Here is a 19,680-nt window from a genome sequence, read left to right as displayed (position 1 = left end):
TTACAGCATTATACATGATTGCAAATTATTCCAGCTGCAGCTTTTTCTGTAAAATTTAAAAAGCATTTTTTTTAAATACCAATACAAATATATTACTGAAGTATTAGTAAGTCATAGGCATGAATGATTACTAAAATAAAACAAAATGTTTCAAATGAACTTTTTATTTGGTACACATATACTCTTTAATGGAAACTGTTATATGTTGTAGTTTATGCCTCTGCAGTGCATTGGATTGACTGGCTTTAACAGTACTGGGGGATTGACGGAGTTACACCCAAGCAACATTGGTGTACACATAAAGCCATCGTTAATAAAGCAAAACAAAATCCAGTTATGAAAACTGCAGGGTGAGTTACTTGTCCAAAACTCTGATCCTTAAAGTTTCAAATCTATTACTAAAGAGTTTGTCATTTTCTACGTGCAAATCTTCCCCCAGGAATTTCAGAACCTCTACCATAATTCATTATATTGATGGATGACACTTATATACTATCTGCATTGTATCCTACAATATTCCTCATGATAAATTGGAATTTATACATCATCAAGTACAGAAAATTATTAGATTTAAACAGAACGTACCTGTGATCCAGATCCTTCCGATGGTACAAATTCCATGGACTTCAAGATACTGGGAATAGGGGGGAAAAGGGGGTGGGTTATTCTTTAATAATATTCTTGCATTGGCACAAGCAATTACTGCAAAACAAATTCCCCCATTCACCTCCACGTATTCCAATTTATCCAGAATACTAGCAGCAGTAACACTGCACTTCCAGGTGTCAATACACAGAAGAAATACTTAAACTGGCAATGTCATCACTGTACAATGTTATAGCTAAAGCTTTTCGTTTCACCAATAAATATTTCAACATAACTATCCGAGCCGCAAAGTAATGTTAAAAAGTCAACCAGGTTGCTGCATATGCAATTCCATAAGGGTTTTTAGAGGGCAAATATAAAGGTTAATAAGAATGTAACATTTTAAGCTGTCAAAAGCTTTCAAACCCCCCGTGCTGATTGTGAAGCTTGCAATGCTTTAGGGGTTATACATGTCAGATCGGTTACGACTGTGAACTGTCTCAATCTGCAATGAATTATTTGTTAAAATAAAAATGTACCATTACTGTGTATTCTAATCAGGACATTACTATGACAAATACTGTCCATGTCTCAGTAGAGAATGAAGGAACCAATCTTCACACTGCCATAATTTCAGAACTATTATCTGCAACAAACAGTCTTAATGCACCAAACATGAAACCAGAGTGAATGCTTCAAACGTGGCATGATGTGGCTTCCTAGAAATGTCTCAATTTAAAAGGGAAAGAACTATCTGTGCTCCTGTAAAGCAGCTTGGGACATTTTACTAGCTTAAAGTCACTAAATAAATGCAAGTTGCTATTGTTCACCATAAAGGTTTATAGCACATTAAGCATCAACTTATGGTTTGATCTGTCGTAGATACAGGGTAAAAATAAAAAAGGAGATTTTGATAATGAAAATTACCCCGTTTTAACTGTTTTCTCTGACACCTTGACAGCTTTTCTATAAACACACTTTCGACCATCTTGCAATTATAGCAGACAACACTATTAGCTGCCATCCCATTAATGAGGACATTCATTAAAGGGAACATCTGCTCAGTCCTTGTACATCTTGCACAGTTTGGTTAATAAAAATAACTGGATTAACACAAAGGTGTCCCAGTGTGCTTGTGCTGCAGCTTCATAAGGCAAGTGTTCAAGGACTCACTCATTTTTTCTGTTGTCACACTTTCCTCGCAGTAAATACAGTGTGCATACAACTTAGTTTCTTTAAAGGCAATTTACTCTTAAAAATAGCACCTCACATTCTAAATCTTCACTTCAATAGCAACAATGCAAACACCAACCTACAGAACTTAATTTTAATGAAGTTTAGTTTTATATGGGAAACTTTTTTAGCTCCCAGAAACGATTTAAACACATGCAATCTTGGGTTCGGCATGCACATGTGCACAACGCACCACCTTCTTATCTAGCTAAACAAATAGCATGAGGACTCTTCATTCTCTACCCAAATTCAAAAATCATGTCTTCATCCAAAGAACATAGACATACCAACACTGTTTCAAATTAGGTAACAAAGTCACCTTCAAATACTTGAAAGATATGATTCTAAGATGCAAAATACACCTCCAATAGGCTGGCCCACTGCCCAATGCAGCATCGATGATCTGCACCTATACCACACAAATATTTTACTCAAAATTAATGCTGCACATGTACAAAATTCCACAACTGCTCAAAGCAAACGCTGATATAAATTTAAGTTTTCCTTATAATATGGAGGTACGGGTCTACATCCAAAGCTAACTTAACATATTTGCGATGAAAGAATCTCTGAAATTTCCACTGAGAAAGAAATTAAATGCAAGCTCCTTCAATAAGAGATGTAGAATTCCAGTTCTTTTTGTGTGCATACGAAACAAGAAAGATCAGAAGTTAAGGTTCTGTATATTTTTTATACTTATCGCACAGAGTTATTGTTTTCATAAATAGGGTATTGTTACCTGAACATTAAACAACCTTGCTCTCTGTGGAAGCACTACACATTTCAGAACTAACTATTATCTGGGCCAACTTGGATATGCTGCTGCTTTAAAGTTTTTTTTTCCATTTGCCTGACCAGTAAGATTTTTTAGTTATTGCTCTCCACCAAGAATCCACTCAATCCATTTCAACTGAAGTTAATACTCGATTGAGCAGAGCAGGGATGTGTAATTCTAGTCATACGAATAGTCAGAAAATATGGATCCTATTAAGTAGCCAAATTGCTCCAAATGATTTTAAATTGTCTTACAATAATTAATGTTTCTGGAGATAAGAATCATGACAGACTATTAACAGATACTAAGAACAGCTTATCTCACCACTTTACAGCAGCACTTCATTTCCAAGTAAAATGTTGTGACTGGTGCAGACCACTAGACCAGCTACAAGAAAGAACCAATTTCAGGATGGTTGTAACAAAGAGGGAACTGCTTCGTTAAAAAGGCACCAAGAACTGTTCCAAACCTTTCACCAAAATGTTTAGAGGGAAAGTTGATTTCAGGCAGTTTAGGAACAGTGGGGCTTCTTGTTTTTGAAAGGATGCTTGCTTTTTAATTGATAAAACATTGAAGCATTTCGACTTTCTCCCAACCAGTTTTAAATTAGTAACATCATGAAAGAGCACAATGACAGTTTCATTGACTGGCATGTATGACAGTATTTTAACTTCTTCAAGAAAGTGAACTGTTAGTAAGAGAAGAGTGTGGAGATGCCGGTGATGGACTGGGGTTGACAATTGTAAACAATTTTACAACACCAAGTTATAGTCCAGCAATTTTATTTTAAATTCACAAGCTTTCGGAGGCTTCCTCCTTGTGAATTTAAAATAAAATTGCTGGACTATAACTTGGTGTTGTAAAATTGTTTACAATAAGAGAAGAGTAGCTTTGTTGAATTATTGGACAGGTGGTGCTATATAATCACAGTGGGAGCAGACCTCTCTCTGCGACACCATTTGCACTTCAGCAACCAAACTAAAGTACAAAATGGAAGGTAACATAATAGGGAAAGATTGAACCTCGAGTCTGAAATCTTTCAAAATTTTCCATAGTCCATCTCAAGACTTTGTTGCTTGGAAATAGTAAAATGCTGAGTAGTGTTAGTTATAATATATTGCTGCGCTTGTCAGAATACTGCTCAAATCTACAGGGTACAACTCTTTTTGTTGAAATCCTCAGTACTAACCAAAATAAATAATCCATAAAAAGTCAGATGTCAATTCATTTCATTTGTAATGAATTAAAAGGTAAAGTTCTTTGAACTGAATTTAAAGTTATTACTTTTTACTTCTGTACTTCAAGTCTGTCAATCACAATGGCTCGCGCTACTTGGAATTGCATAGAAGGTACAGCGCAGAAACAGGACTTTCGGCCCATCTGGTCCATGCTGGTGTTTATGCTCCACACGTGCCTCCTCTCTCCTTACTTCATCTAACCCTATTAGCATGTGTTTATCTAGCTTCCCCTTAAATGCATCTATGCTAGTCACCTCAACTACTTCTTGTGGTAGCGAGTTCCACATTCTAACCACAGCCTGGATAAAGAAATTTCTCCTGAATTCCCTTTGGATTTATTAGTGACTATCTTATATTTATGGCCCCGAGTTCTGGTCTCCCCCACAAGTGGAAACATCTTCTCTACGTCTACCCTATCGAACCCTTTCATAATCAGGTCACCCCTCAGTCTTCTCTTTTCTAGAGAAAAGAGCCCCAGCCTGTTCAATCTTTCCTGATATGTATAGCCTCTCAGTCCTGGTATCATCCTAGCAAATCTTTCTTGCGTCTTCTCCAATGCCTCTATATACTTTTTACAATGTAGAGACCAGATCTGTTCACATTACTCCAAGTGTGATCTAACCAAGATTCTATACAAGTTTAACATAATTTCTCTGCTTTTCAATTCTATTCCTCTAGAATTGGTTTGCTTTTTTTATGGTTTTATTAACCTGTGTCACTACTTTTAGTGATTCGTGTATCTGTACCCTCAGATCCCTGTGCTCCTCTACCCCATTTATACTCTTATTTTCCAAGGAGTATGTGGCCGCCTCATTCTTCCTACCAAAATGTACCAACTCATACTTATAAATATTGAAATTCATTTGCCAATTACACGCCCATTCTGCAAGTTTATTAATGTCCCACAAGGGGGAAAGGTAGGGTAACCAAAGCCAGAGCTCCCTGGATGACGAAAGAGCTGGACAGTGAGATGAGACAGAAAAAGGGGGCATTTGACAGATGTCAGGTTGATAATCCGTGAGAAACAGGCTGAATATAGAAAATACAGAGGAGAAGTGAAAAAGGAAATAAGAGGGGCAAAGAGAGAGTATAAGAATAGACTGGCGGCTAACATAGAAGGGATCCCAAAGGCATGTAAAAAGGGTAGTAAGAGAAGGGGTGGGGCCGATTAGGGAGCAAAAAGGAGATCTAAGATGGAGGCCGAGGGCATGGCCGAGGTACTAAATGAGTACTTTGCATCTGTCTTTATCAAGGAAGAAGATGCTGCCAAGATCACAGTAAAAGAGGAGGTAGTTGAGATACTGGATGGGCTAAACATTGATAAAGAGGAGGTACTAGAAAGGCTGGCTGTACATAAAGTAGATAAGTCACCCAGTCTGGATGGGATGCATCCTAGGTTGCTGAGGGAAGTAAGGGTGGAAATTGCAGAGGTGCTGTCCATAATCTTCCACACATCTGTAGATACAGGGGTGTTGCCAGAGGACTGGAGAAATGCAAATGTTACACCCTTGTTCAAAAAAGGCTGTAAGGATAAACCCAGCAACTACAGGCCAGTCAGTTTAACCTCGGTGGTGGGGAAGCTTTTAGAAACGATAATCCGGGACAAAATTAATAGTCACTTGGACAAGTGCAGATTAATAAAGGAAAGCCAGCACGGGATTGTTAAAGGCAAATCGTGTTTAACTAACCTGATTCCGTTTTTAATGAGGTAACAGAGAGGGTTGATGAGGGCAATGCGGTTGATGTGGTGTATATGGACATTCAAAAGGCATTTGGTGAAGTGCCACGTAATAGGCTTGTCAGCAAAACTGAAGCCCATGGAATAAAAGGGGCAGTGGCAGCACGGATACCAAATTGGCTAAGTGCCAGGAAACAGTGATGAATGGCTGTTTTTCGGACTGGAGGGAGGTGTACAGTGGTGTTCCCCAGGGGTCGGTACTCGGACCACTTCTTTGTTTGATATATATATTCACGACTTGGACTTGGGTGTACAGGGCACAATTTCAAATTTTGCAGATGAAACAAAACTTGGAAGTGTAGTAAACAGTGAGGAGCATAGTTGTAGAATTCAAAAGGACACAGGCAGGCTGGTGGAATGGGCGGACACATGGCAGATGAAATTTAACACAGAGAAGTGCGACATGACACATTTTGGCAGGAAGAATAAGGAGAGGCAATATAAACTAAATGGTACAATTCTAAAGTGGGTGCAGGTACAGAGAGACCTGGGGGTATATGGGCACAAGTCTTTGAAGGTGGTCAGGTCGAGAAAGTGGTTAAAAAAGCATATGGGATCCTGGGCTTTATAAATAGAGGCATAAATTACAGAAGCAAGGAAGTTATGTTGAACCTTTATAAAATACTGGTTCAGCCACAACTGGAGTATTGTGTCCAATTTTGGGCACCACACTTTAGGAAGGATGTGAAGGTCTTAGAGAGGGTGCAGAAAAGATTTACTAGAATGTTTCCAGGGATAAGGGACTTCAGTTACGTGGATAGACTGGAGAAGCTGGGGTTGTTCTCCTTAAAGAAGAGAAGGTTAAGAGGAGATTTGATAGAAGTGTTCAAAATCATGATGGGTTTAAATAAAGTAAATAAAGAGAAACTGTTCCCATTGGTGGAAGGGTCAACAACCAGAGGACACAGATTTAAGGTGATTGGCAAAAGAACCAAGACGACATGAAGAAAGTCTTTTTTAAGCAGGGGGTAGTTATGATCTTGAATGCACTGCCTGAAAGGGTAGTGGAAGTAGAATCAATCGTGGCTATCAAAAAGGAATTGGATAAATACTTGAAGGGAAAAAATGTGCAGGGCAACGGGGAAAGAGCGGGAGAGTGGGACTAACTGGATTGCTCTTGCAAGGAGCTGGAACGGGCTCGATGGGCTGAATGCATTCCTTCTCTGCTGTAACCATTCTATGATTCTAATGTCTTCCTGTATTTTGTGGCAGTCGTCCTCAGTATTAACTATACTTCCAATTTGGTGTCATCCTCAAATTTTGAAATAGTACTTCCAATTCCCAAGTCCAAATCGTTTATGTAAATGGTGAACAACAGTGGTCCCAACACCGATTCCTGTGGAACACCACTTCCCACCTTTTACCAGTCTGAGTAACTACCTTTTATCCTTACTCTCTATTTTCTGTTTTGTAGCCAGTTTGCTATCCATACCACTACTTGTCCCTTGACTCCACATGCTCTGGCCTTAGTCATGAGTCTACTATGCGGTACCTTATCAAAGGCCTTTTGAAAATCCAAATTTATTACATCTACTGCATTACCCCTGTCAACCCTTTTTGTTACTTCTTCAAAGAATTATTCTTTATTATATTTTTGGTTTCTAGATGTTCTTCTATTATATCTTTGAATAAGGATTCCATTATCTCTTCTACCATTGACGTTAAGCTAATTGGTCTATTGTTCCCTGGACTTGTTCTATCTCCCTTTTAAATACAGAAATCACATTAGCTGTCCGCCAGTCCTCTGGCACTATTCCCTAATGGCACTAATGAATTTATATACATATGTAATAGTGCCTCTACTATCTCTTCCCTAGTTTCCTTTAATATGCGTGAATGCTATCCATCCGGACCAGGGGTTTTATCCTCTCTCAGTTTGATTAGTTTATCAATCATCTCCTCCCTTTCCATCTTAAATGTTTTTATATCTTTTTTGACCTCTCATTCTAATGTCATGCCCACCATGTTAGTCTCCCTGGTAAATACTGAGGCAAAGTAAATATTCAATATTTCTGCCATTTCGCTGTCATTACCTGTGAATTTATTGTGTGTATCCATTTGTGGCCCTATCCCTATCCTGACTTTTTTTGTTATTTATGTGTCTGTAGAATACTTCACTGTTTCTTTTTCTATTCCTTGATAATTTAATTTCATAGTTTCTCTTTGCCTTCCTAATTGTTTTTTTACTTCTTTCCTAACCTCTTTGTATTCCCTTTTGTCATCCTCTCCTTTATTGTCTATCTACTTAGAGTATTCCTTTTTTTTTTACTTTCAATTTTGCCCTTATCTCTTTATTCATCCATGGTGTTTCATTGTTGGCTAGTTTGTTCTTGTTTTTTAAAGGAATATACTTCTCCTGGGCTCTATTGATCACTGTTTTAAATGTTTCCCACTGCTGTTCTATCTCTTAGTTTACCAGTAATTTTTTCCAGTTTCTTTTCCCTAGTTCCATTCTCTTCCCTTTAAAATCAGCTTTTTTCCAAATTACTTTGGGCTTTGTCTTACTTACGTCTTTCTCAATCTTTATCTTAACCCTTATTATGTTGTGATCGCTATTGCCTAGATGTTCCCCTATGCTTACTTCTCTTATCTATTCTGGTTCATTTCCCATTACTAGATCCAGCAGTGCTTTCTCTCTTGTTGGGCTTTTTACATACTGGGTATAAAGGAGTCCTGCACACATTGTAAAAACTCCATTCCCTATACCCCTTTACCTACCTCTACGCTATACATTGGGAATCAGAAGCAATGGCTACTTTTTATGTTTAGATTCATTTTTTAAACAAATGTAAATCTCTCATGTTCTAGAACTCTTCAGTGAGATTATAAATGGATTATGAGGAGGAAAAAATAGTTTCTGAAGAGGAAGATAAATACTACTGCAAACAATCTTCAAAAGAAAAAAAAGTGTGGTCTATTCTGGTGGATGTGTCAGTTACATTTTTTCTGTTAGATGGAATGCACTGCCTGAAAGTGTAGTGGAAGCAGATTCAAAATGGAATTGGATATATGAAATGGAAAAATTTGCAAGGTTATGGGAAAGATCATGGGAGTAGGACTAATTGGATAGTTCTTTCAAAGAGCCAGCACAGTCAAGATGGGCTGTATGGCCTCCTTCTGTGCTGTATGGTTCTATAGTATAAATAATCATATGGTGATACAGCTTTAAGGTTTTGGAAACTGCCTTACCCAAATTCTGGCTTATCAGAGCCTCTGGCAAAGGTGCACATCTAATAGAACTATTGAGCGAAGAAAGGAATGAGTAAGGCCCACAAAAACAAAGTTTTATTGATATGAAAATGAAATACATTTTCTAGGAGGTGACCCAGCAGCTAAAACAGTGCAAATCTGTCCTCCTGATGACGACACCCCAAATCAAATCCCACCCTCCACTGACGTTCACATTCAGGGCTCCCCTGAAGGACAATGTTCAAGTCCTAGCCAAGCCATCTGTGGAAGGTCACAGGCGAAACTATGGAGGTGGGGTTCCATCCCACACTTGTCAAGTGCACTCTTGGGAGGTCTTTGAGGAATAGAACTATTGGAGATGTCTGTGGTTTGGATTATACAATTCTCCCCACCAGGGAGATGATTCCATCAACTTAGGAGAGGGAAATAAGCCAAGTAGTTTTCTAGAAATACAAGTGAATGACAACTGAAGTTTCTTGTATGGTTTGCCAAGATCATCACTTTTAACAAGATATACAAAAAACAGAAACTACATCTTGAATCAACACTCACCTCAGCTCTTTTTTAACCTCTTCATAGTCAGACTGTCCTTTTAGCTTTTCCTCTAGTTGCTTCAAAAGAGACAGAATGATTTATAAAATGTAATAAAAACACAACAGTCAGCTAAAAACAGTGCAGTCATTTAGTGCTCAGCCCAACAGCACAAAAAGTAACATGCTGCAAAACTCACCATCAGGTAGATAAGATCACTTCTTGATTAACCTCAAAAACCTTATGCAAAATATTCCCTATTTTCTAAAAGCCTATCTTTCAATGAGATAAGAAGAATTTCTCATCTGTTCAGTTGAAATGACACATAGCTTACATAGTTCCCTACCTGAACTGCAAATTCTTTAATTCCCGAGGTTATTTGCCCTGTTCAGCAATGAACCTCTGTATCAGCTACTCTCCACACCACATCGCTACGTAGCAGCTTACCCCAATCCCTCTAATGATTTAGTGTCTGTCAAACTTAAACAAGAAATGCAACCCTGGTACAGCTAGAAATATGCAAAAGGAATCTGTTGACTTGCAAGTGAGGCATGAAATCATATATATACATCAAAAATTACAGGTTTAAAAGCATGGTCTGAAATTTGCCACATAAGTACATTAATTTTATAAAGCCTATAATCTAGAAATTGAGAAGTATTCTCTTACCTTGAGTGTGCTGTTCTTTGCACTCAGCTGCTGCTCTAGCTGTGAGACCTGGCTTGCTGAGGTCTCACGGAGTTTGGTCAGATTTGCCTGTAACCTCTGCACGTCCTCAACTAACTGCATTATCTCACGGTCTTTCGCTGCCAATTCAACCTCCAGACTTGATCGTGTTAGCACTTCGATAGCTTGTTCCTAATAAACAGGAACCCAGAGCACCAGTTTTGTATGTTCCTTTTCTGAAGTGGTTTTTAAATCATACTAAATACTGCACTTTTGGAGGATAAGGTCAATTCTTTATACTTCATTCATTGATATTAAACAGGACCATTTCAGGCAGGAGAAATACTTAACAGATTTGTCTAATGCTATAGACCCTTCAGGTTTCAGAGACGACCATGAATTAGCAAAGATACTGTCAATTTTCAGAGGTGGGAATTTATAACATTTACTCTTTAGGATAATGTTTCTGCATTTTAGTTCTCTACAGCTATTTGTACACTACCTGCCCTCCACCCTATCACAGGCCCTTCCCTTTGTTCTCTCCTCCATCCACCCCACCCACCTTACCCCTGGCTTTGCACTTGCTTAAAAACTGTTCATTTCAAACATCTTCCAGTTCTGAAGAAAGGTCATCAACCTGAAACCTTAATTGTCTCTCTCTCCACAGATGCTGTCTGACCTGCTGAGTGTTTCCAGCATTTTCTGCTTTTATCAAGGAGTCCACATGGCTATTCTAAAATTACATTTTAAAGCAAGATCCCAATCATTTTTGGCTAATTTAAACAACTGCTCTGGTAAGCTTAAGTAAGAAAAATAAAATAGATTTAGCATATCACTGAAAAGACAGAGAAAAACGATAAACAAGTTCAAGCAAAAATTCTGCAGAAATCCCAGCTTTTACAAATTCAAGAAAATTGCAATTCTACTATGAGTTTAGCACTGAGGCAGTTTGCTGGCCTCTCCACACTGGTGTTAAACTGGTGCAGTGTAAATCTAGAGAATCTGGGCCCCAATTTGACTGGAAGAAAACAGTTTGACACTGCTTCCTCCAGTGAGTCTCCCTCCTCTTCAGGTCAGATGCAGATTTAGGCTGGATTTACTCTATAACTGCAGCGCCGTTGCCAAGCAAAATCGTTTCACACTGGCTTTTCAGTTGTAGTGTAAATGGGCCCAAAAATAAAAATGGTGTGGTCAGACTGCATTGAGAAACTGAGCTTCTGGAAATATCTCTTCAGAAACTTAGGTGGTGACTCAGTATTGCGATATCCAATGCTATTGGGCACTGTTAGCTTGAAACCTAGCTACATGTCGGCAGTGTATACAGTGTTTGCAAATGTATCCACTTTTCAGACGCCTGGGGTGTTAAATCCAGGGGGTAAAATTATGCACATGAAGCACAAGTTTGAGGCTTCTGTTGTGGGAGAGGGGGGCGGGTGCCAATTTGTTATAACCACACAAGGGTGGTTTGAAGTGTTTACTGGTTCATCATTTCAGGTGACCGTCATTTACATTTACAAATATCTTGTGCTATTGTCGGAGATGCCTCCATTGCCCCACAGAAGCTCCAATACAATTTGCGGCTGTTTAAGATGTCATTCTATTCAATTCACACAACATGAAACTAAACTCCTGGTCTCAGTGAATTTGTATTCTTTGACTAACAGCTATTTCTGACTTCTCTGAAAAGAGGATAGGGTCTTTGATTGGCTGGTGCCCTTTGTAATTGACAGCTCAATGGGCAGAGACTTCATCCCACAGATTTTAGCAAGGCTTTTGACAAGGTCCCACATGGCAGACTGGTCAAAAAAGTACAAGCCCATGGGATCCAAGGGAGAATGGCAAGTTGGATCCAAAATTGGCTCAGTGGCAGGAAACAAAGGATAATGGTCGACGGGTGTTTTTGTGACTGGAAGGCTGTTTCCAGTGGGGTTCCGCAGGGCTCAGTACTAGGTCCCTTGCTTTTTGTGGTATATATTAATGATTTGGACTTAAATGTAGGGGGCAAGATCAAGAAGTTTGCAGATGATAGAAAAATTGGCCGTGTGGTTGATAGTGAGGAGGAAAGCTGTAAACTGCAGGAAGATATCAATGGACTGGTCAGGTGGCCAGAAAAGTGACAAATGGAATTTAATCCAGAGAAGTGTGAGGTAATTAATTTTGGGAGAGCAAACAAGGCAAGGGAGTACACAATAAATGGGAGGATACTGAGAGGTGAAGAGGAAGTGAGGGACTTTGGAGTGCATGTCCACAGATCCCTGAAGGTAGCAGGACAGGTAGATAAGGTGGTTAAAAAGGCATATGGGATACTTTCCTTTATTAGCCGAGGCATAGAATATAAGAGCAGGGAGGTTATGCTGGAACTGTATAAAACACTAGTTAGGCCACAGCTTGAGTACTGTGTACAGTTCCGGTCACCACATTACAGGAAAGATGTGATTGCACTAGAGAGGGTACAGAGGAGATTTACGGGGATGTTGCAAAAACTTGAAAATTTTAGCTACGAGGAAAGATTGGATAGGCTGGGGTTGTTTTCATTGAAACAGAGGAGGCTGAGGGGAGATTTAATTGAGGTGTATAAAATTATGAGGGGACCTATTTCCCTTAGCAAAGAGGTCAATAACCAGGGGACATAGATTTAAAGCGATTGGTAGAAGGATTAGAGGGGAGCTGAGGAAATTTTTTTTCATCCAGAGGGAGGTAGGGGTCTGGAACTCACTACCTGAAAGGGTGGTAGAGGCAGAAACCCTCAACTCATTTAAAAAATACTTGGATGTGCACCTGAAGTGCCGTAACCTACAGGGCTACAGACCAAGCGCTGAAAAGTGGGATTAGGCTGGGTGGCGCATTTTCGGCCGGTGCGGACACGATGGGCCGAATGGCCGCCTTCTGTGCCGTAAATTTTCTGTGATTAATAATAGCAGAACTCAGTAAAAGGCAGTGTGCAGTCAACACTTGAAACTTCATAGCCAATGGCCATATGGCTGTCTGTGTTTTAAAAGCCTGAGCCAGCTCAGACAGGAAGAGTTAACCCAATGTAAGCTTACACTAAATGGTCTTTTATTTTAGGGTTTATCTTTAGTGAGAAGACAAGTTGCGTCATTGTTGTTCGGTGTGTCAAGGGGTGCAGCAAATATATATAGCTTGCTCTATTAAACTGTGTATTGTACATTTATCTATCTTATGCAAATAAAAAGTTATAAGTTCAAAGCCTGTTCCTCAAATTGGTAGGTTTATCTAGTCCACCATCTGTAAAGAAAGGAGAATTTTCATGGCAGCACACGGTACATTCCAGTAGATGTTGTATTATTTGTCTAGATATTGGGCAGGACAAGACACTCCAGATCGTAGAGGACACGAGGTCTGCTTACAGGAGTGGCTGGTGATGCTGAGCCAGAGAGAATATCTAGAGTAAAAATCTATAAGCTGTGACAGAGACACTTTAGCAGGTTGGCTGTGAATTCATGAGGAAAATAATTCAAGAACCGTCTGAATTTATTTTTGTTTTACTGATGTTGCTTCAGCGCTATCAGAGGTGATAAATTTCAGCCTTTTGTTTATGCCTGTGGGGACTGTAGGTTCCCCTGCAGGTTTCAGGGATGGGAGGATTGTTTTGAACACCTTGTGGACTTCATGTGTATTTTTGTGGGGACCCTATGGGTTGTCTGTGGTTTATTTTTGGAATGTAGGGGGTAAGGGTGAGTTGAGCACCATGTATCTGGTGTTTTTCTACAGTTTCATGCTGCTGTTTTGTTCCAGGTCTTAACTTTGCATTGCAAGTAAAAATTTCTCACCTCACTGCAAATCAGGAAATTCTACTTGCAATACAGAGACAGATCTTGGAAACAAAGCAACAATTTCTGATAGGAGCTACAGCCAGGACCAACACTCAGGAGTACATAAAGGAACAAGAGTACTTCAGTGAACTGGGAGTAGGAGGAAGAGTGTCTCTTTGATCGGGGGGGGGGGGAGGGACAGAGTGTCTCTTTGATCGGGGGGGGGGACAGAGTGTCTCTTTGATCGGGGGGGAGGGGGTGGACAGAGTGTCTCTTTGATCGGGGGGGGGGACAGAGTGTCTCTTTGATCGGGGGGGGGGACAGAGTGTCTCTTTGATCGGGGCGGGGGGGGGGGGGGGAACAGAGTGTCTCTTTGATCGGGGGGGGACAGAGTGTCTCTTTGATCGGGCGGGGGGGGGGAACAGAGTGTCTCTTTGATCGGGGCCGGGGGGGGGGGGAACAGAGTGTCTCTTTGATCGGGGGGGGACAGAGTGTCTCTTTGATCGGGGGGGAGGGGGTGGACAGAGTGTCTCTTTGATCGGGGGGGGGGACAGAGTGTCTCTTTGATCGGGGGGGGGGGGTCGGGGAACCGAATGTCTCTTTGATCGGGGGGGGGGGGACAGAGTGTCTCTTTGATCGGAGGGGGGGGGGGGGGGGGACAGAGTGTCTCTCTGATCGGGGGGGGGGGGGGGTCAGAGTGTCTCTTTGATCGGGGCGGGGGGGGGGGGGGGGAACAGAGTGTCTCTTTGATCGGGGGGGGACAGAGTGTCTCTTTGATCGGGCGGGGGGGGGGAACAGAGTGTCTCTTTGATCGGGGCCGGGGGGGGGGGGAACAGAGTGTCTCTTTGATCGGGGGGGGGACAGAGTGTCTCTTTGATCGGGGGGGAGGGGGTGGACAGAGTGTCTCTTTGATCGGGCGGGGGGGGGGGGAACAGAGTGTCTCTTTGATCGGGGCCGGGGGGGGGGGGAACAGAGTGTCTCTTTGATCGAGGGGGGACAGAGTGTCTCTTTGATCGGGGGGGGACAGAGTGTCTCTTTGATCGGGGGGGGGAAACAGAGTGTCTCTTTGATCGGGGGGGGGGGGGGGGACAGAGTGTCTCTTTGATTGGGGGGGGGGACAGAGTGTCTCTTTGATCGGGGGGGGGGGGGGGGGACAGAGTGTCTCTTTGATTGGGGGGGGGGGACAGAGTGTCTCTTTGATCGGTGGGGGGACCGAGTGTCTCTTTGATCAGGGGGGGGGGGGGGCCGAGTGTCTCTGTGATCTGGGGGGGGGACCGAGTGTCTCTGTGATCTGGGGGGGACCGAGTGTCTCTGTGATCTGGGGGGGGGGGGACCGAGTGTCTCTGTGATCTGGGGGGGGACCGAGTGTCTCTGTGATCTGGGGGGGGACCGAGTGTCTCTGTGATCTGGGGGGGACCGAGTGTCTCTGTGATCTGGGGGGGGGACCGAGTGTCTCTGTGATCTGGGGGGGGGACCGAGTGTCTCTGTGATCTGGGGGGGGACCGAGTGTCTCTGTGATCTGGGGGGGGGACCGAGTGTCTCTGTGATCTGGGGGGGGGGGACCGAGTGTCTCTGTGATCTGGGGGGGGACCGAGTGTCTCTGTGATCTGGGGGGGGGGGACCGAGTGTCTCTGTGATCTGGGGGGGGGACCGAGTGTCTCTGTGATCTGGGGGGGGACCGAGTGTCTCTGTGATCTGGGGGGGGACCGAGTGTCTCTGTGATCTGGGGGGGGACCGAGTGTCTCTGTGATCTGGGGGGGGACCGAGTGTCTCTGTGATCTGGGGGGGGACCGATGTCAGTGATCTGGGGGGGGACCGATGTCAGTGATCTGGGGGGGCACCGATGTCAGTGATCTGGGGGGGCACCGATGTCAGTGATCTGGGGGGGCACCGATGTCAGTGATCTGGGGGGGCACCGATGTCTGTGATCTGGGGGGGCACCGATGTCTGTGATCTGGGGGGGCACCGATGTCAGTGATCTGGGGGGGCACCGATGTCAGTGATCCGGGGGGGCACTGGTGTCTGTGGATCTGGGGAAGAGGGGGGTGGGGAGGCCACGCTGTGTTATTCCCGGCAGCAGGTCTGAGGCAGGAGGTGCCGAATGGCCAAGATAAGTGCTAAATATTCAGCTCCTTTTAGCACTCCTTGTGGGCCAAGAGGAGAAGTAGTTCTCCCCCCAAACCTCACAAGGAAGCTTTCAGCCAGTCCCGGCCCCGATAACATAAAAACATAAGAAATAAGAAATAGGAGCAGGAGTAGGCCATCCTGCTCCGCCATTCACCAAGATCATGGCTGATCTTCTACCTCAACGCCATTTTCCTGCACCATCCCCATATCCCTTGTTGCCTTTAATATCTAGAAATCTATTGATCTCTGTTTTGAATGTACTCAGTGACTGAGCCGCCACAGCCCTCTGGGGTACAGAATTCCAAAGATTCACCACCTTCTGAGTGAAGAAATTCCTCCTCATCTCAGTCCTAAATGGCCTACCCCTTATTCTGAGACTGTGACCCCTGGTTCTAGACTCCCCAGCCAGGGGAAACGTCCTCCTTGCATCTACCCTATCGAGCCCTGTAAGAATTTTGAATGTTTCATTGAGATCACCTCTCATTTTTCTGAACTCTAGTGAATACAGGCCTAGTCTACTCAATGTCTCTTCATACGACAATCCCGCCATCCCAGGAATCAGTCTGGTGAACCTGCATTGCATTCCCCCCCCCTCCCTTCTCGAAGGCGGCCCCGAGCTGCTGGTACCTTCTGACTGCCAGGAACCTTCCCCACGGGCCCCCAGCTGCGGCCTCCACCTCCTAATCGTGCCCTCACCTGCCAGCCAGACTGTCAATTTGGCCAGCCATCGGGCGGGGGTCTGCAGCAGATTATTGCCTCCACTTCCCTAGCCTTGCCAGGTTTTTGCCGCCTCCCCATTAATATCGGAGCCGTGTCTCTGTAATCTGGGGGTGGAACACAGTGTCTCTGTGATCCGGGGGAGGGACAGATTGTCTCTCAAGTGGGGGAGGGACAGAGTTTCATAGAATCATGGAAGGTTACGGCACAGAAGGAGGCCATTTCAGCCCATCGTGTCCGTGCCGGCCAAGAAAGAGCTATCCAGCTTAATCCCACTTTCCAGCACTTGGTCCGTAGCCCTGTCGGTTGCAGCACTTCAAGTGCACATCCAAGTACTTTTTAAATGAGTTGAGGGTTTCTGCCTCTCCCACCCTCTCAGGCAGTGAGTTCCAGACACCCACCACCCTCTGGGTGAAAACATTTCTCCTCAGCTCCCCTCTAATCCATCTACCAATTACTTTAAATCTATGCCGTCTGCTCACTGACCCCTCTGCTAAGGGAATTAGGACCTTCCTAGCCACCCTATCTAGGCCCCTCATAATTTTATACACCTCAATTAAATCTCCCCTCATCCTCCTTTGTTCCAAAGAAAACAACCCCAGCCTATCCAATCTTTTCTCATAGCTAAAATTCTCCAGTCCCGGCAACATCCTTGTAAATCTCCTCTGTACCCTCTCTACTGCAATCACATCTTTCCTGTAATGTGGTGACCAGAACTGTACGCAGTACTCAAGCTGTGGCCTAACTAGTGTTTTATACAGTTCTAGCATAACATCCCTGCTCTTTTATTCTATGCCTCAGTTAATAAAGGAAAGTATCCCGTATGCCTTTTTAACCAACTTATCCATCTGTCCTGCTACCTTCAGGGATCTGTGGACATGCACTCCAAGGTCCCTCACTTCCTCTACACCTCTCAGTATCCTCCCATTTATTGTGTACTCCCTTGCCTTGTTTGCCTTCCCAAAATGAATTACCTCACACTTCTCCGGATTGAATTCCATTTGCCACTTTTCTGGCCACCTGACCAGTCCATTGAAATCTTCCTGCAGTCTACAGCTTTCCTGGGGCAACTGGGGGAGGGACAGAGTGTCTCTGTGAACTGGGGGAGGGACAGAGTGTCTCTGTGAACTGGGGGGGGGGACAGAGTGTCTCTGTGAACTGGGGGGGGGGACAGAGTGTCTCTGTGAACTGGGGGAGGGACAGAGTGTCTCTGTGAACTGGGCGGGGGGACAGAGTGTCTCTGTGAACTGGGCGGGGGGACAGACTGTCGCTGTGAACTGGGGGAGGGACAGAGTGTCTCTGTGAACTGGGGGAGGGACAGACTGTCTCTGTGAACTGGGGGAGGGACAGACTGTCTCTGTGAACTGGGGGAGGGACAGAGTGTCTCTGTGAACTGGGGGAGGGACAGACTGTCTCTGTGAACTGGGGGAGGGACAGACTGTCTCTGTGAACTGGGGGGGGGACAGAGTGTCTCTGTGAACTGGGGGAGGGACAGAGTGTCTCTGTGAACTGGGCGGGGGGACAGAGTGTCTCTGTGAACTGGGCGGGGGGACAGACTGTCGCTGTGAACTGGGGGAGGGACAGACTGTCTCTGTGAACTGGGTGGGGGGGACAGAGTGTCTCTGTGAACTGGGGGAGGGACAGAGTGTCTCTGTGAACTGGGCGGGGGGACAGAGTGTCTCTGTGAACTGGGGGAGGGACAGAGTGATTCTGTGAACTGCTGGGAGGAGGGTAGGTGCCTCTGTGAAGGAGAAAGTCTGTGGAGGTAGTTTTTGGGGCAATGATATTTGGTTGGATTGTTGTATATGGATAAGCTCATATCATAGAATGATACAGTACAGAAGGAGGCCATTCAGCCCACCGTACATTCCAGCTCTTTGAAAGAGCTATCCAATTAGTCCCATTCACCTGCCCTTTCCCTATAGCCCTAAAAAAATTTCCCCTTCAAGTATTTAGCCAATTCCCTTTTGAAAGTTACCATTAAATCTGTTTCCACCACCCTTTCAGGCAGCACATTCCAGATCATAACTACTAGGTGTGTAAAAATGTTACATTTCTTATTTTTTTTAAAAAAGACTAAATGTCCATCAATTGTGAAGTTAAAACAAAGGTTTAAAATGAACCAGAATTGACCATTTTGTTCGGGAAAATTAAACTTTCCCCTTTTGGTGCACGCCCCCGGACATCCCTTAGAAATGCAGTGTCAGTGGGCCAGTGGGGAGAGAACTATTTAGAAGGAAAGTGTATACCTTCATATTTGCTGCAGGACAGATACTATATGGTCTAGAAAAATGTTGCAGTGAATGAAGTCAGACTAAGCAGACTGTGCTTGGGAACTGTGGGAAGTGTAGTCAGTATATGTGCAAAATTGGAAAACCAGGCATCAGGATCAAGGATTGCAGTGGCACAGCAGTACTTCCACAATTCAATTCCTTTATCACAGTGCCTTTAACAGATCGATGTTAACAAAACATAAAGGCACATTATCCCATGTGGAAGTTTGTGTCATTATCTCAGCCTTATCATTTTAAGGTACATCTTAATCTAGTTACCACCTTTTCCAAATCAGTTCAAGAGCACAACTATCACTGGTTGATTGATCTTCAATGTGGAAAATTGACCTGAAATTAATAGGTAGACTGTTGGAAAGTGGATAAGACAGCTCTGAAGTGAAAAATGTGTTTATCAGTCAACCCTTCAACTGATTCATGGTCTTTAATGCCTTACCACATCAGGAGCTTTCTGAATCTGAGTAGCCAGCTGCAGGGATTTGTTAGCTGAGGAAAGCTGCTCTCGTAAGGCCTCTGCCTCTCTCTGAACCACCTCTGCCCTCTGAGGAAAAGGGAAGAAAAACAAAACGTATTCATTCAACAGCTGACAAATTATACAGGCCCATTAATCAATTTCTGCGTCACTGACTATAACAGATTTTCCTTAACAGTCAACCTAATAAATGTAAAAAGAAAATACTGAAAGTGATGGATATTCATTTTAAACAGTACAAGAAGGAAATAATTGAGTGATTATGACAGTAATTTAACGCCAGGAGCAAGGAATCCCTGCTGATATTAATGTTGCAGCTCAGTGAGTTTTTCAGACAGAACAAAA

General features: G+C 43.4%; 1 protein-coding gene across 2 annotated transcripts in view; it reads right to left on the bottom strand.

Annotated features, from left to right (window-relative positions):
- The window catches only part of LOC137344772 (protein CASP-like), a 501,289-nt gene that overhangs the window by 143,121 nt on the left and 338,488 nt on the right, over positions 1–19,680 (bottom strand). For both annotated transcript variants that reach the window (XM_068007907.1, XM_068007906.1), the window contains exons 10-13: positions 19,300–19,404; positions 9,959–10,147; positions 9,311–9,369; positions 586–634 (exon numbers count right to left, since the gene is read on the bottom strand). In XM_068007907.1, the coding sequence (XP_067864008.1) occupies positions 586–634; positions 9,311–9,369; positions 9,959–10,147; positions 19,300–19,404 (402 nt within the window). The remainder of the gene's footprint in view (positions 1–585; positions 635–9,310; positions 9,370–9,958; positions 10,148–19,299; positions 19,405–19,680) is intronic.

Source organism: Heptranchias perlo, chromosome 28 (genome assembly GCF_035084215.1).
Source record: "Heptranchias perlo isolate sHepPer1 chromosome 28, sHepPer1.hap1, whole genome shotgun sequence".
Taxonomy (NCBI): domain Eukaryota; kingdom Metazoa; phylum Chordata; class Chondrichthyes; order Hexanchiformes; family Hexanchidae; genus Heptranchias; species Heptranchias perlo.
Note: the sequence above shows the minus strand (reverse complement) of the source record. Positions and strands in the feature narration are given on the sequence as shown.